At 40.0% G+C, this 16,907-nt stretch overlaps 1 protein-coding gene across 4 annotated transcripts in view; it reads right to left on the bottom strand.

Annotated features, from left to right (window-relative positions):
* The window catches only part of HERC1 (HECT and RLD domain containing E3 ubiquitin protein ligase family member 1), a 69,655-nt gene that overhangs the window by 9,810 nt on the left and 42,938 nt on the right, over positions 1–16,907 (bottom strand). For 3 of the 4 annotated variants that reach the window (XM_053462056.1, XM_053462060.1, XM_053462058.1), the window contains exons 42-65: positions 15,777–15,893; positions 14,421–14,631; positions 13,991–14,115; positions 12,884–13,104; positions 12,110–12,378; positions 11,745–11,797; positions 11,410–11,610; positions 10,719–10,893; positions 10,180–10,453; positions 9,730–9,943; positions 9,197–9,402; positions 7,763–7,890; positions 7,281–7,393; positions 6,845–7,045; positions 6,245–6,375; positions 5,557–5,756; positions 5,254–5,365; positions 5,015–5,161; positions 4,519–4,620; positions 2,796–2,969; positions 2,089–2,382; positions 1,669–1,734; positions 1,154–1,279; positions 675–813 (exon numbers count right to left, since the gene is read on the bottom strand). In XM_053462056.1, coding sequence (XP_053318031.1) covers positions 675–813; positions 1,154–1,279; positions 1,669–1,734; positions 2,089–2,382; positions 2,796–2,969; positions 4,519–4,620; positions 5,015–5,161; positions 5,254–5,365; positions 5,557–5,756; positions 6,245–6,375; positions 6,845–7,045; positions 7,281–7,393; positions 7,763–7,890; positions 9,197–9,402; positions 9,730–9,943; positions 10,180–10,453; positions 10,719–10,893; positions 11,410–11,610; positions 11,745–11,797; positions 12,110–12,378; positions 12,884–13,104; positions 13,991–14,115; positions 14,421–14,631; positions 15,777–15,893 — 3,999 coding nt within the window. The remainder of the gene's footprint in view (positions 1–674; positions 814–1,153; positions 1,280–1,668; positions 1,735–2,088; positions 2,383–2,795; positions 2,970–4,518; positions 4,621–5,014; positions 5,162–5,253; positions 5,366–5,556; positions 5,757–6,244; positions 6,376–6,844; positions 7,046–7,280; positions 7,394–7,762; positions 7,891–9,196; positions 9,403–9,729; positions 9,944–10,179; positions 10,454–10,718; positions 10,894–11,409; positions 11,611–11,744; positions 11,798–12,109; positions 12,379–12,883; positions 13,105–13,990; positions 14,116–14,420; positions 14,632–15,776; positions 15,894–16,907) is intronic. The other variant, XM_053462057.1, reaches the window with a different exon arrangement.

The raw sequence follows: 16,907 nt of genomic DNA, 5'->3' as shown, positions 1-16,907 counted from the left end.
ACACATACATACTAACACAAAACTCGCTTTAACACCAGCTCACTATCACTGTACACATACAGTCTTTCTTTTGCCCCTCCACTCCCCCCTCCCGGGGGCCACTGACTCTAGGCTCTCCCCCAACACAACACCACCATACGCCAACACACAAATTCACATGCTAACACCAAATACTAACACACACATACACACTATGTGTGTATGTTGTAGCTGGGGCTAGGGGCTCTTGTGTCTATTCACTAAAGGGAACCGACAGGAGAGTTTGACTGGCCCTGTATAATGTCTAGCTAAATCTGTGGGATTTCTTCAAAGACTTGTTGCCCTCTGAATTATGCAGGTCTGAGGAGCTTGCCAGTGTTGTTCCAGTACAATGAATAGTAAAGTGAGGGAGCTGAAACCACAACTCTTCTGTCATACGCTTTTAGGGGCTCAGAGGTTTCCATCTAAAAAAAATGTTAATCTTTTCCTATGTTGGCTCAATAAAATGTACTCAACTTCAACAAAAGACTAGACATCAAGATGCAAATAAATTAACGAGTAGTAGCAGACAAAAATGTAGAAACAGAAATAGCAAAATAAAAAAGAGCTTTCGTATTAGAGATTTCTCTCCAAATTCTAGAGCGAGTCAAGCAAGTGACTACAGCTAAATCTATCTTTCTTGGGCGCCTATTTACCTTGCAGAGCAGAGATAACAGTAAGTACATGGAGATCATCAGAGTTTCCCTGCCCAAGGCGTCCGTAGCTCCCCTCACCACAGGCTAACACAGTGCCATTGGCCTGGATCACAAAAGTGCAGTTCTGGCCACAGATCGCCTAAAAATGAGACAACATACTGGGTTAATAATAATCATCAAGGGAAGGCAAAAGTTAAATGTGCGTAGGAACACAAAGAAAGGCCACACGCATTCACTCATTTTTTCCCTTAGACAATCTCTAACATATACATTGCCCCCCAATTTTATTTATTTACAGAGTGCCAGTGGATTTTGTAGCTCTATTACAATAGGGGGACAGTGAAAAGTAAAACTTAAAAAATGACTATATACAAAACTGACCATAACAAATGTTAAGATGAACTGGTACAGAAGGAGAAGAGGGGCCTAAGAGCTTAAAATCTATTACGAGGTTGGCATTCACTTTGTCGCAGTGGTACCTGCTGTGCTTGGGAGAAGGAAGCAGCTGCTGACGGGATCATCACATTCCTGCCGGCCTCTGCCAATTGCCCGTGGCGCCCAGCTCCCCACAGAAACACGTCACATTTGCCTCCAAGATGCCAGTCCTGCCAAGTGACATATTCATGACTTTTTACAGATTAGTAACGTTTTACTACTACTCATTTACTGATCAAAAAGCCAAGTTTTTTTAGTTCTACCCCTGAACTGCCTCAAGAAGACTCAAGTGTTTATCTGTTTATGTATTTTAGCTATGGAAGTGTCAGTGTATTGCTATGCTATTGTGCTCATCGCTCTGACACAGAAAGTGTTAAAGTCTGTAAAAATAAAAAAAGGCTCTATGAAGAAGGTTTATGTGAGTTGGCTGATTTAATTTAAGAGCAAACTGAAATCACAGGTTTCTTTTTTGCAGTTGGCACTAAATATGAATTTTTTTTCCTGTTGCTCTTGTTCAAAAGACAATAAGATTTAACAGACTGTTAATGCATTTACTCACCTCTGGCCTGGATGTGGCCCATGACATTATTTGTTCATCTATGCCGTTGATCCATTTGCTATTATCCTGTAAGAAACAAAACATTGAGAGCCAGACCAGTAATATTCCTAGTAGTGAGATTAAAGAACCGAGATGTGAGCCATTTTTTCTTCTTTGGTAATGCTTCACAAACACCTAATGCCAAATAAATATGTATCCATACAGATAAAGCTGAAAGGAATATAATTTATCATAAGCTATTTAAAATAAACTGTACAAAAATAGACATTTAAAATAAACTAGCTATATTATTTAGGGACAAATTTCATAATTCAATGTGCAGTTAAATGACCAGCAGCTTGGTATTCTGGGGCCCTACAACAGCTGGAATTGTATTTAAAGAACAAAAAGTGGTTAAGTACTTATGTCTAGAGACCATACCATTAAGAGCCTCAGTTCCTCCTCGGGGACTGGCTCCAGGTCAGGGACGGTGAAGGATTCTGGGAACTGTGCACCCCTAGCAAGGGCATCAGCAGCCTTAATGGTGGTAGAGAAGCAGTCGAGCCAGGCCCATTCTGCAGCGTTCCATGAAGCTGGATCCGGAGGCACGGAGCGGTGGTGAGGGGGGAGCGGAGCGCTGCACAGAAGGTGTTCCAATGTCAGCCCAACTGCTAGCGATGCAAGGCATTGCATGTAGGGACTATGCACCAGCTGATCCCCACACACCACATGTGGCTGAAAAACAAGGGACACACTTCATGCAGAGGATAGTTTCAGGCATTTCATAGAATCAGCTCAGCAGAACATAGATTGGGTGTACCATAGAAACATTTATAAACATATTTATAAACACCACTCCTGAACAACATAAAGCAAACACATTACAGGAAAACTTGGTAAACACTTCATAGCCATACATCACCCTCTGGCTACGAAGAATAAAAAACAAGGCAAGTGCTGTATACTGTAGCCCAAACACAAGCTGATAATATGTTTAACACGTTCACAATAGCATACGTTTTTGCTTTAGGTAGTATAAAGCTCGCAAATTTCACAACTGACTGCTAGAAAATTCCAGCTACAGGACTCATTAAAACTCAATAGGGATGTTTAGTAATGAATCACACAGGAGACACTGAGAGACATACCTTTTCATATGCGTACTGTTCTTGAAGCATGACGGGAAGACGCTCCAAGAACGTCTGCATGCATGGAGCCATGTTCAGTCCCACAATCCCCTGCTGCTTCAGTGCAGTCCTACAAGTTGCTAAGATGTGATTGGATGACATCCATTCTGGAGTACAATTCACAACTAGAACATCCTGTGACGGGGTATGATACATACAGAATTTAGGTACTATGAACATACGCTTATGAAAACGGGCAGCGTTACATCATTCTGCCCCATTTACAAGTTCAAAATAAAACTATAAAAGTTCTTCTGATTTTGGTTAGAACCAAATTGACTAATACATAAGAATTTGGTATCACATTAAAATGAATTTTGAAAACGATTGTATCGTTTTCTCCTTTTTAAAACCATTCTAGCTTTTACATAATTCAACATATAACACATGCTGTGTATGTGCTATATGTGCTAACCATTTTAGATTAATCTCTTAGACAAAACCCCCTGACTCCTTATCATACTGCATATAGCGAACAATAGAATGACTTGGTCTAAATCATCCAGCTGGACACACTGACTGATGAAAATCTATGGAGGAACAGACATCAATAGCATTGCCATAAAGAATCACCCAAGTATGGTGTTTTAGCAGGGAAAGTAACCCAAAATATCATGTCTGATGGATAAAGGAACTTTATTTGAACAAAGTGAAACAAACCTAGACTTTCTTCAATGCTAAACTACATTACTGTATACAGCACTGTATTTAAGGCTAAAAGAAAATATTTTTTCTCCTTCAACCATGCAAGCCGATACAGATACTCCTAACCCTCAACTGTGTTAATCCCTGCAAACTTTCTTAACACTCGCATCAGGTAATTTTACACAAATTCCAATCTGTACATCACAAATACCCCTACTTTTTATGACAAAACACAAAATTCATGGCTACAAAGTGAGAAATGTGTGGCTTTCCCTACCAACATTATATACATTAACCCCTTAAAGACAAAAGCTTTTTCTTGTTTTAAATACCCTTTGTGACAATGGCTGTTTTAACATCTCTGCAATGTTTATGTGTCTTCTCTCATTTACTCTACCAGCACACATTATATATTGTGGGCTTCTTTAGATAACATTATTTTGATCATATTATCTAATTTACTAAAAAAATATATAAAATATGGTGAAAATTTTTAAAAAGCATGTTTTCTGACTTCTATTTTAAAAATCTTTTACTCATCTACAAAACTAAATGAAAAAAAAAACTCGCTAAATAGATTCTACTAGAAATACTCAATGTTATGTTTTTTTCCCCAAGTTAATTCAAATCTGTCATACTGCCCTCATGTCCTATTTGAATTGGTCGGCTTCAAAGATGTCCCAAATTACCCATCATACCATATATTTTGGAAAACTAGACACTGTCAAACAACATCCCAATATGCGTTCTGCAACATCTCCTGAGTACAGTAATACCCCCCATGCAGGGCCGGGCCGGTGGGTCCATGGGATCCAGGCAGCACTTTTACAAGGGACAGCTAGTTTTTTATTTTTTTTTATTATGGAGATCATTATAACATAGATACTAAAATTATGCGTTTCTCTATGAAAAAATGTGCATACCTTGTGTTCTGACGCATCTATTAATGCTACCATAAAACTCAGCACCCAACCCCATGGTGTCTGAATAAATCTCTAGTTTTCACCGGTTCTCTAGAAGCAGGGCAGCTAAAAATTACCTTTGATCTGTTGGAACAGGCCGCTACTCCAACTTCAGGAATCCAGACTGTGGTTGTAACGGCTCCAGAGCCAGTGACAACAGATTGTAGGACGGAACCATCCTAAAATAGAGAAGTTTCAAATTAAAGGTTTCATTCAATATACTTAAACCATTACACAGGACAGAAAGTATCACAAGTTTAAATTAAAATCGTGCTATCTGCTTGCTGCAAACGGACAAACTCATGTCTCTATGAGTGTGTAAAACTAGCTGCCACCAAACTAATCTTTAAACAAAACACCAAATTATTTTATATACATATATATCATATATATATATATATATATATATATATATATATATATATATATATATATATATATATATATCATACATATCATTATTATATTTTTGAAAACTATTTTGGCGCAGTCTTTAGTTGCCCTGATAAGGGCTAAAATGAGTAGCTGCATATGGCAAGTGCTATTCCCAATTAACTCAACAACTGTTCTTACCCTTAAGGACCAAATGTTCATAAGACCCCCAAGTCCTCCAGAAACCAGAGCTAATCCATCAGGACTGAAAGCCACAGTACGCACGGGGGTAATGTGACCACGAAGCTTGTACACACAACGTGCCACCTCAGTTTTGTTACATAAATCCTGAAATGAAATAGACACCATTGCTCCATGAAACACAAAAATATAATTACTATAACGGTTTTGAATAAAGAACCTATTTTAGAGCCACTTACCTTGCTGGATGTCGTCTCTCTCCACTCATCTGGCTTAGCCGATTTGGACTGAAATTCTTCTAGATGACAGTAGGGGACCGTCCACACACACACTAAACCATTCTGGCACCCCCTGCAATGTGACATGCAGTTCTACATTATATAATACATATCAGATCATTTGCAAATCATTATCTTCACTGTGAAAAAAGAAGAATGCATCCAAAATGAGTGTCAAATGTTGTGATTTGTTGGTAATCAAACAGGCTCTCTGGTTCTCATGTCAAGGCCTAGGTTTAAAGGTAAGGGGACCATTCCACTTACGTTCCTAGCATTAACAGTGGATTGTCTGCTTTTCCGGGGAGGCTGCACCAGGTTACTGTGTTAACTACTGATGGATGAGCGAGGCAGTAGCAGGGTTTCCATGCCCCCGCTGAATTCCCCCAAATCTTTACTGTGTCCTCTTTGGCACAAGTCAGCAGAATCTGGCCAGTAGGATCCCATTTCAAGCTTGTGCACATGTCCTAAAACAAGATCAATACAGGAAAAAATTAGGGGACAACAGCACATAAAATAACACTGCTCCTTCTTAGATACTTCACAGTGTGTGTGTGTGTGTATTATATATAAATAAAGTGGTTTTCCTTTAGTGGTTCCCTCAGTTTAGTACAGAGAGAACATTGAACTCGGTTAGTAACCTTCTTGTGCCATCAGCCACACACAAAAATTATATAATGTATGAATTTGAACAAAACAGCGATTATGAGATATATATATATATATATATATATATATATATATATATATATATATATATATATATATATATATATATATATATATATATATATACACACACACAAATGTTATTTCTGAACATTGATATATGGTCATACCTACGCCCGGTTTCCCTAAAAAAAAATATATATTTCATAAATGTTCTAACACATAAATATAAAGCTCAATAAGAAAGGATATATGTTCCTAGTCAATATCTCATTCATTCATTCACCTTGTGTGCATCAATAAGATCCATTCCACCTTTTTCCATGGGCTCCTTGTTTGCAATCAATAGCTTCCCATCTGCATATCCAACTGCAAAGTGACGATCTTCGCTGAACCAAGCAATGCAGGTCACAGCCACTGGAAACACACATAATAAATCTATATTTATAACAGGAACGAGCAACTGTGGATGTAGAACTGGGTCAAGCAACTTGTGGCCCTCAAATTTCTTATTCAGTTACACTCCCAGATGCAGAATATCACTTTTTTTTCTCGCATTTCCCCTTGTTTGTGATCAAGCTGTTAACATGGACAGATCATGTGGATATTGTCCCACTGCTCATAAGGGTGAACCAAGATGGCCCCTGGGAGTATAGAGATGATTGCGCTATATGCGATTGGGAGGTCCCCTGCCTGATGCATTGTCACATGAATCTGACGTAATCATGTAGTTGCGCATGACACAATAAGGGAGGTCTCTTTATCCAATTATACAATAAAAATACCATAAAATGTACCAAGATTAATTCTCATTTCAAGGAGATTGTACTGCATTGGTGTTTTTAAACTTGTTTACATGATTTACATGATTGTGATGGCCACTTACCTTCCTTCCTGTAACAGTGATCCAGTTCCAGTCTGCGCATGCTGGAGGCATCTATAACTTCAATGAGCCCCAGGGATCCATCCATGCGCCCAACCAACAAGAACTCTGGGGTATCCCCAGTCCACACACCTTCAGGACCCTCCTCTGGCCATGTAATTGCTGACACCCAGTGAGGCTGAGCATCCACAAGACACTTTCCTCCTGATTCATAGGGGATAACATCAAAGTTTTAATTGTACAGTGTTTATGCAAGTTACATGTATAGTAATGCACAATTATTTCAACTTTAAACATACATCTAACATCTAGCCTGCCAAAGGTGAGTTTTTATAGGCTAGTATTATATGATTAAAGACAAAGTATATCCCCCAAAATATAATGAAAATGCCCATTACACAGACCTGTGCTATAAAGTAATATTTACGTTGAATCCTACCATTTACTTGCCAGATGTTTACCATCTTCTCCAATGCTCCAGCCAGGTACCTCCCGCTTGTGCTCCAGCATACAGGAGACAGGCACGGGTCAGCCTCTTCAGCAGCTCCCTCACTAGGACAAAAAACAATGGTTAGCAAAACATCAAAGCACAAGTTCAAACTGGTCTAGGGTTGACAGGAAAATGTGTTTTATATGCACGCTATAGTGCCACAGGTTTGGGAATCATAATTGTAATGTCCATGACGGGACGCTAGTTAGTTATCTAAGGGAAAGTAATTAAGAGTGGTCATCATTGTGATCCGAGTCTTCTGCATCTAAAGTCTGCGGGGAATTCTCTGCAAACATGGCGGTAAAAACTTCCTATACAATCCAAAAGCAAATCTAAAAGAAACCCAATTTCTTCCACTACATAAGGAAACGGTCGCTGTGTGCGTCTGGAAGTGGTAATTGACAAAGGAGGAGAGAGGTTTCTGCGCTCACACTTTATGGAAGATGCATGTTTGCTGCAGAGAATACTGGTTCTTGGACACATTCCACACACGAACAGTCCCATCACTCCCACTTGTGGCTAATAACTCCTTCTTACTGGACCAAACAGAGGTTATAACCTACAAAAAATCAAACGACAATGAGATTAATGTCCGCCCCCCAGAATAATGTCCTTTTCCAAAAAATAACCGGGTGTACTAAGGAATATCTAGACATATCTCCCTTGTATAAAGATCAAGGATCTCCTCATGTTCCATCTCTGCTTATTTGTTTGTGTAATGCACTGTACAGCACTGCAGATACTGTTAATACTATTAACACTATTAATAAACAATAATAAATAGATAATGCAGCAGTCTCTTCCTAATTTAATGAACCTTTGGATTAAAAACAAACACAAGAAAACTTGGGTTGCAGAGACATATAAAAAGATCGATTGTAGCTGTAATTCTTTTTAGGGAGGAAGCAGTCATGTTATAAGTGTACGTAAGGGGCAACAAAAAATACTGTTTGCTCGATTATAAGACAAGCTTCTATACGTCCTTTATTCCAGGTCATCTTATAATCAGACCTTAAATAGAGTTCTGACTATAAGACTAAGATCCAGATCCCCCGCAGCGCTGCAGGAAACCTGGAGCCTCCTCTCTGGCTGCCGGTAAACGTCTGCGTGCAGACAACTTCTGCTGGCAGTTCTGGCGGGGCTTCATGACGGAGCACTGCCGTGACCCTCCGGTGCTCGGTCATAGAAGCCCAGCAGCACCGGCTGCCCCCACTTGACACCAGAGAGTCTGGAGCATGGGGGACCAGTCTAGGCATGCATGCGTGAGTCGGGGGGGGGCAAAGTGGCATATAAGGGGGTATAAGGCTTATCTGGGGACAGAGTGGCATATAGGGGGGTATAAGGCATAGCTGGGGGGCAGATGTACATAACTGAGCAGCAGGTTGGCAAATAAAAGGAAATAAAAGCAAAAAATTCATTTTTTTTCTCAATCATAGTTTTTATTAAATATGAAAAAATAGTTTACATGTGAATATTTACTAGTAAAACGTTTTTCTTATAGGGTAGTCTTATATTCAGGCTGTTTTTTCTAAATTAATATTCAAATTTTTTATTTATTTATAACTGAGCAAATACGTTACATATTATATAAAAGATAATTTGTTAATAATACTAAGCTACTCAATAATGCAAATTTTAACAAACAATTTCATGTTAGCAGAGCAACATTTAAACACTAGCGGCTCCTAGAAGTGGAATCAAATGAAAGACTACCATGCTGAAAGTTAGACAAAAACAAACAATAGCTACTTATGGTGTAATTAGCAATTTCTTGTTCCACCGGGAATCTGATTCTCACACTTGTTGAAGAGATATAATGCAGGGTAATAATGTTAATAAAGCATAGTAAGTAAGTAAAGACTCACCCTGTTCTGGTGCGCTTCCAGCTTGATGAAAGAACACTTCCTTAGGTCTCCGGCCATGTCCGCAAGGGTTTGGGGTGCTGTCTGATTGTCACGATCATGAGCTGCGAGGGTGCGTACTAGCTGTTGGGCAGCCCACTGCCGGTGTTGGGAGGAAAGCCGCGAAGACAGGCAGCAGGCAGCCAGCGCGTTGGCCAATTCCAAGGGACCTACAGCATTACAGCATTTTAATAGAAATGCCAGGGTACCAAGGCAAACTGAATCTAGGAACATGAGCAAGTTATATGGGTCAGATAAAATATGGATGTTACATGTGGATTATGCTCAACAGCTATACATAATCTAGTCCACAGAAGGATCTTTGCCAGCCGTAAAACTAAACTATTGACAAAGTATCACTGCTTTAGCTTCACGGCTTAACCAAAGGCAAACAACCACACTAAACCCCCTTCTATTTTATAATCTATTGAGAGCTACACTTCAGCAATTACAAACAGAACTTAAGAAAACTTGGCAGCAGTCCACACGTATCATACCTCTTTTCTCCATCTCTGCTTTATCATAGTTTGGTCTTAGTTTTGCTCCCTTGTCAGCCAGAAGAGCCACCAATGCCTGGGTCACTACAAAGTTGGGGGATGTGACCAATTTGCTTTCTTCAGCAATGCCACGTAGAAAACTGGGTAGGAATTTTCTCTGAATCGGATCATCCACAGTAGTCAAATTCATACCCGTTGCTGCTGATATCAAATTCTGCATGAATGCAACCACAAAAATAAAAAAGACAGATACTTTAATAAGACAATCATTTTACTTTTCACGTGTTCAAATAGAGCAATATTTGCTCCACTGCACGCCTTGTGTGGAAATTAATAGGAAAATACAGATCACATCAAAAAATATTATAGTTTGGTTAGTGAACTTAAAAACATTTTACATATATTTAAACTGCTATGACTGTCACCGTGCACCACTAGAAACAGTATTACCTGAGTGCAGAGTTGAACTAGAAGCCTGGCAGCACTTGGAGTGCTGGATGCCAAACATCCAACAGCGGTGCTCAAATACGCCAGACATGAAATGGGTTTGCTGGTCTTGCTGTGAAGTCCACGTGAGCGGTCCGCAGAAGCGGACATTGTGGCGGAGGGGCTGGTGGAGAGACCGGCTCTGCCCGCTGCAGCCAAACACATGAGACGTACTAATGTTCTAATGTCTGTGAGGCCCAAAGACTCCAAGCCCGCAGCGAGGCTGCAGCTAGACCCACTGTGAGGCAGAGTAAGACATAGACATTTCACTAATGGTACACAGACATCTAATCAGTAGAATATAAAATGACAACTGATCTACTATTGGGGAGATTATTTTATTATGCTAAGATACTAAAAAAGGAATAGCATCACAACCTATGAAAATTATCAGGCGATAGCATTAGAAAATAAAAAGATAAATATGGACATTGGAAGCACATTGTAAAGCCAACTACAAACTGCAGCATAACATTGGTCTACTTGGAATAGCAAGTACAAACCTGACAGACAGCAGTGAAAGTGCACGCATCACCATGGTACGAGCTAAGAGGACCTGAGCAGCCGCAATCACCCTCCGTAATGCCATCACGCGGTCATGTGGGTTAACCAGCGCCGCTGCCTGCTCGCCTAGCGTTACCCGGCCAGAAGAGCTTTTCTCCAAAGCACCATGGCAGCCTGAATATAATAATAATAATGCGGTGAAGAGCAGGCATTGGAAAAAAATGTGTACTGTTTATTTCGTAGTTTATTTCAGAGCTGTAATATGCAACACCATACTGTTGATCTAAAAGGTTGAAAATTATTTTCTTTTTAAAAGGAGGGTTCTCAATAACTAATCATTTTGCAAATGCTCATTATGTTGTCAGGCAAGACTCATAGGTTATGATAACAGACATGCAAACGTAAAGGTAACTGCCTCTTTTCTTCCTAATAATACCAACAGTTGCTAAATTTATTGCATACTGATGGCTCTGTAAAGACACAGTCATTGTGGTACAGAGGTTTCAATGGGCTTCACCAAGCCCCCCCATAAACCTTTCCGTGCATTCAGAGACAACAAAACAGGCAGCAGTTTAACTAAACTCCTTCATTTAATTAACAGAAAAGTATGCAAGATTGTCTGAAACCTACATTGTAGAATAATACACCAAGTTACAGAGTGAAAAAAAAAAACCCTGACATCGCAGCTACCTATCTGCATAAGTGTCTCCTCCATGCTGTTGGTAGCTGTCACCATGGCAACTGATGCTCCCAGTGGGTCGCTGTCTGGGAACTGGACTGGTTCTGGTACTATTCTGCGTTCGTTAAGGCCAAGAGGCCCAGCCAGAAGTTCAAACTCCTCCTCTCCTGTCAGCTTTTCATCTTCATCAACATCCAACATGTCCCAGTCCTCTGTAATAAAATGTAAATTAACTGTGATGGAAACTATAATGTATTTATTATATAGTGTACATTGTGTGTTTTGTACTATTGCTATTTAAAGTTCAGCAGAGTTCTGCCTCTTTCTCCATCCTAAATCGTTTTACCTTCATAAACACTGTCTTGCTTCCCAATTAAATCTGGAGCGTGTCCTTTGTACCTGAAATAAAGAAATAGGATGTGCTATTATCAGGCACAGGACAGCTTTCCAAAGTAAATCTTCAGATTCATGCTGCCTCATATAACAGAGGATGGTAAGCACAGTTTTTAACAATTTAAAGCTTCTTCTTTATCAAGACTTTATTAAAACAGTCATATAAAATGGATACATGGGCAATGTTCTATTCTACAGCAACATAAATGTTAAGCAACATTCTATGCTACTGCAATTGTGTATTTATGATTTATTTCAAAATTCTTAGCAAAAAAGAGTGACTGCATGGCTTAAATAATAATTATTGTATGTTCTCACTTCTCAGAGGCAGTGGCTTTGCGCTTGCTCTTTAGACTCAGGTATTTCTCGCGACAGCTGCCACATAGTAGGTAGTAGGGATTCCCGCTGCCACACTCTCCTCCAAACCACCCATCAACATAGGAACCATCGCTGCGATAACCCTGACGGTTGGCACTGTGACCACAGCCTGGGTGGTATCTTTTCATGTGTTGATTGAAGCTGAGCACGCTTGCCTCACACAGCTCACAAATAACCACCTCCTCTCGGTCTTCTGTTTCACACACGTGCTGCAAAAGAATGTAAGGACAACTAAACAATGAGTACAAAGGCTGCGGATTAGGACCAAACAAGGGAAATGCACTATTTTGTTTTTACACAGAGGGTATGAAATATAACTGATATGAATATAATTTCAATAGCTTTCATGCAATAAAATATATTATGTGATAATCTGTATGTTAATTGTTATGCTAATTCATACATTCATTCAATATCACCTCAATTGCAAGTTAGGCTCCACAAATATGCAACTGGCACAGAGACACTCATATCAGGGCTGAAGTTAAATTATTTGGTAGAATATCAATTCACTGCAAAGCAGATGGGAAGATTTAGGCTCCACAATGTAAAGCACCAAAGCTTAGGCAACAGAATACAACAACGTGCTGTCTGGTTAAACAAACTGTAGATTATTTCCACATGCACAAATGCTTTGCATCTCAAGCTAGGCAGCGTTACAAGGTTTGTGGGATTAGAACAGATATTAAAGCAGCGCCAGCCGCCGTCACACACCCATGTTGGCCAGTCCAGTACCTCCGGGATCCACATTCCCAGAATATCATTATCACTGGCCAGGTCCTGCCCGAACATCGCCTCCATCGCCTCATCGTCTAGGTCAATCTCCAATTCCTCATCCAGGTTAAGGTCGTAGAGAGCTCCAGGCTCCTGTTGCAATGAGACACCTTCTCTCCTGCCCTGGCTGCGGTGAGCCTGAACTGTACGATATAATCCAGCTGAAAAGAAAAAGAGGTACAGAGTGTGTATGAGCCACTAAAGACCAAAAGTATTCACAGATCTCAGACTTTCTGGCAGTCCCTATGATCAAGGGTCAGATAACCACCCTACATAATGCTTATGGCTGCTGTATTTTTAGTAACAAGCTAACCATGTGCCACTTTACTGTCCAGCAAATTATTTTGAGCGGTATGTCCTCAATGGTGTTGATAACCTTCTTTAAAAGACTTCTACGTGCTTGGAAATTGTCCGCAGACTCCACCACGTTAGTGAGCATCACTGTTATTTGGGGTGCTCTCACCTGAGAGTGTCAGAGGCAGGGTATTGATGCCTCTCTTTTTTGGCGTTCCTATCTCGCCTTGCCCATTTCTCTCAGCAATTCTACCAATGTATGTTGTTGCCATCCAGTTATGTCAATTGTACATTCTCCCATTCCATGTACATTTAACTTTCCATTCTCTAGGCCTAGGTTTTTCTCTTTGTTTCCTAATATCAATCCCAAGCCACTTTGTTGGGCCTGAGTCTGGTAGAAGGCTGGATCTCGTAAAGTCATAAGCGTGTCAGTTCAGAGCACTGTAGGTCAGCTATCCTGCTATGCGCTCCATACTGACATCAGCAACTATTACCCTAAGCTATATTTGCCAGACCCTGTAATAACACATTCAGCCTCAGCAAAGAGCATCAGCAGCTGGGATGGTACACCTAATTTTGCTCCTGGCGTTCCCTGTTGAACATGCAGAAAAAATTGAACCCCCAGACCAGTCTGTCCAACCTTGTTATATAGGCTAGGTGCTTTGAGGTGCTGCTTTTATTTAACTATTAACATATACACATGTGTTTAACTCCTTAACACTACATACAGCCATAATAATACAGATGTCATACCAGCTCGTGCCAGTAATGTTCTTGCTGCCAGGTCAAACTTCTGCCTTCTGGTGACTGTAGACCTGCCTCTGGCCTGTTGACCACTACTGGCTCCAGCATTTTCTGCCTGTTCCATGCTGTCTGGGCTACAAGAGACACAATATATTATTTAAAGACACACTAGCCCAAATATTGCTTTAATAAAGGGTAGTGCCTGCACAACCAACTCTTTGTAGCAAGCAGAATTCTTAATTGTCTAAGAAAGCAACTCCCTTTAAAACAACACAAACATTTTTTTTAAAGAACAATAATCCCCATTATTGTCTCTATAAAACATCGCTGGTATAACAAAACACTGTACAAACGCTTTTCCATTGCCACCAACATTTTAGTGTGAGCACTCACTCCAGCTGCATGTACACAACATATTTCAGAAAAAGAATTGCAATACCTGTCACAAAAGCATTCTTCCATCTCTGGGGCGTCCGCTGATGAAATATCCCCTGTGTAGGCTACTTCACTTGATTTGCCACTGGATACTGTGATGGAGCCACCTTGGCACTGCTCAGGGGTCCTGCCAGAGTACCTATCCTCATCATCAGGATGCTCTATCATCCACATGGCCAATACAGTAATGTTCTGGGGGTCTGCTTCTCTAGCACCTGAAAGCAACATGCAGATTTAATAAATTGAAAAACTAAGGAGGGAAACTGCTTGCCCATTGAAATCGGTAAGGTTGTTTAGGGAAGGAAGCAGAAGTTTTGCTTCTGTATATGAATAAAGAGCCGATACCTGCAGGTATGCTAACATTGCTAAAATAACGCACAGCAAATGCAATTGGTTAACACAGGACAAGGTTTTAGCCTGATAAAGTTAAAATAGATAATGGACCAGGGCAGGCCACATACAATCGGGAACTTAGCAAAGAAACAGCCAGACCATAGCTTTTTAGCTTCAAAGATCCTCTTTTGCCTGGCATCGTGCAATAAGACATAAATCAGAAGTGGTAGCAATATTCAAAAAGGGATCAAAAGCTCAACCAGTATGTATGTGTGTACATTTTTTTATATATATTTATATATATATATTAAATATGTATAATAAATGCACAAATTATGCCTTTAAATAGGTTGTGTAGGAAAATAATTAAATAAGAAAAACTTGGTTATAGTTGTAGACCGTAAACCTAGCAACATAGCTATTTTTGATTCTGTATAAATCAATGGTAAGACCACACCTTGAATACGCCGTGCAAGGTCGGCTATAAAATGAATAAGATGGTGGAACATATTAGTTATGGAGAGAGGTTAGAGAAATTGAGTTTGTTTAGACTAGAACAAAAGTGGTCTTAGAGGGCATGTGATATCATTATACAAACAGGGCAAGTCCAGCCTCTGTATGACGACCAGCTCATTAATAGGACTGTACAAAGAACAAGTCACCCATTCTGGGGAAAAAAACACTAGCAATATATACTAGGATGTTTTTGTCACACTTGAGAACAGGCTGCACACATTGCATATGCATGTACTCAAGTACACTAAGCAAAGGAGCAGCTTGCTGTATTTTAACTGAAGACAGAAATTACTAGGTGGACATTGTGTTCCGCATGTGTGAGGAAAAGAGTTCTATATGGTTAATTTAAGAGCAGCATTAGTAAAACAGACCTTGCAGCAATCCTTGATTTAGACATGGGTAAAGGATGGATACCACAGATTAGGTGAGTATCTCTAAGCATGCTGTGAAGCTATTAAGTCGCATTGTCCTGCAGAGAGGGTATATTTAGCTGCCGGGGGAAAATGTATACCTGTGGCTTCCATGGCTTTTTTGATTTGCCTGATTGAGAATCCCATTTCAAGCAGAGGCACAACTACGGCAGGAGGAGGGGGAGATGTGGAGAGTCGGCTGCTGGGGTCTGACAAAGCTGATGGGACAAGAAACACATATAATATGTGATAGAAATTTAGTGTATAGTCTCTTATAATACAGATATCGTATACACAATCATATACACACACTATATATATTATATATACACACACACACACACACACATAAATGGACCGTCCATATCTATGGATATATCCATAATCTACTCAAACTGGCTATGAAGGCAACACAAAAATGTTAATTCAGATATTAAGTTCTGTTAAACTATGATACTCAATATTTGAATGACTGCTATTCACTCAGTTCACGGAAGGGCAAAATGACTGCGCTTGCAGTGACATCCTCTCCCTTGAATGGAGGATCTGAGGGGACGTCACTGTAGCGCGGCCATTTTGGTGGAGGTTGTCTATGGGTTATGTCCGCGGACATGCGGACGAAGAAAGAAGATAGCAGATTAAGGAATGAAGATAGACTAGAGAAGAGAAGGGCGAATATAAAGAAGAAGTAGTGGAGGATACGGAAGTGGTCAACAGAAGTGGTCAGAAAAGAAGGTAGGGAAGCATTTAGAAAGCCTGAGAGATAGAGTGAACGAGTATGAAAGTTTGAAAGAGTGGATGTGGGCACCGGGCAATTAATTTTGTTCCCAAAAAAATAAACCAAGTTATGCCTGTAACATGAGGAGAATGCATACATTAGAGTAAAGTCACAGAAAATATCATATGAAGTTCTTGTAATATAACAGGAATCCCATGTTCATGTTTAATCCGGTGCAATAAATGTGAACATTGGAGAAACCAGTCAGAAACGGAACCTAATGATGAACCTACATAGACACTTCATTAACAGACACGATGACAATAACAATAACTGTAGTTCAGTTGGCCACCACTTTATCCTGAGGCCCTCAATGGAGCAGGGAACTTTGAAAACACACAAGCCAGAAAAACATTTGAAATAAAGATGATTAACCATTTGAAAGCTAAGGACACCAGATTAAACATGGACATAGGGCTTCTGTTACATCACCAGAACTTCATATGAGATTTTC

The sequence above is a fragment of the Spea bombifrons genome, chromosome 4, assembly GCF_027358695.1.
Source record: "Spea bombifrons isolate aSpeBom1 chromosome 4, aSpeBom1.2.pri, whole genome shotgun sequence".
Classification (NCBI taxonomy): Eukaryota; Metazoa; Chordata; class Amphibia; order Anura; family Pelobatidae; genus Spea; species Spea bombifrons.
Note: the sequence above shows the minus strand (reverse complement) of the source record. Positions and strands in the feature narration are given on the sequence as shown.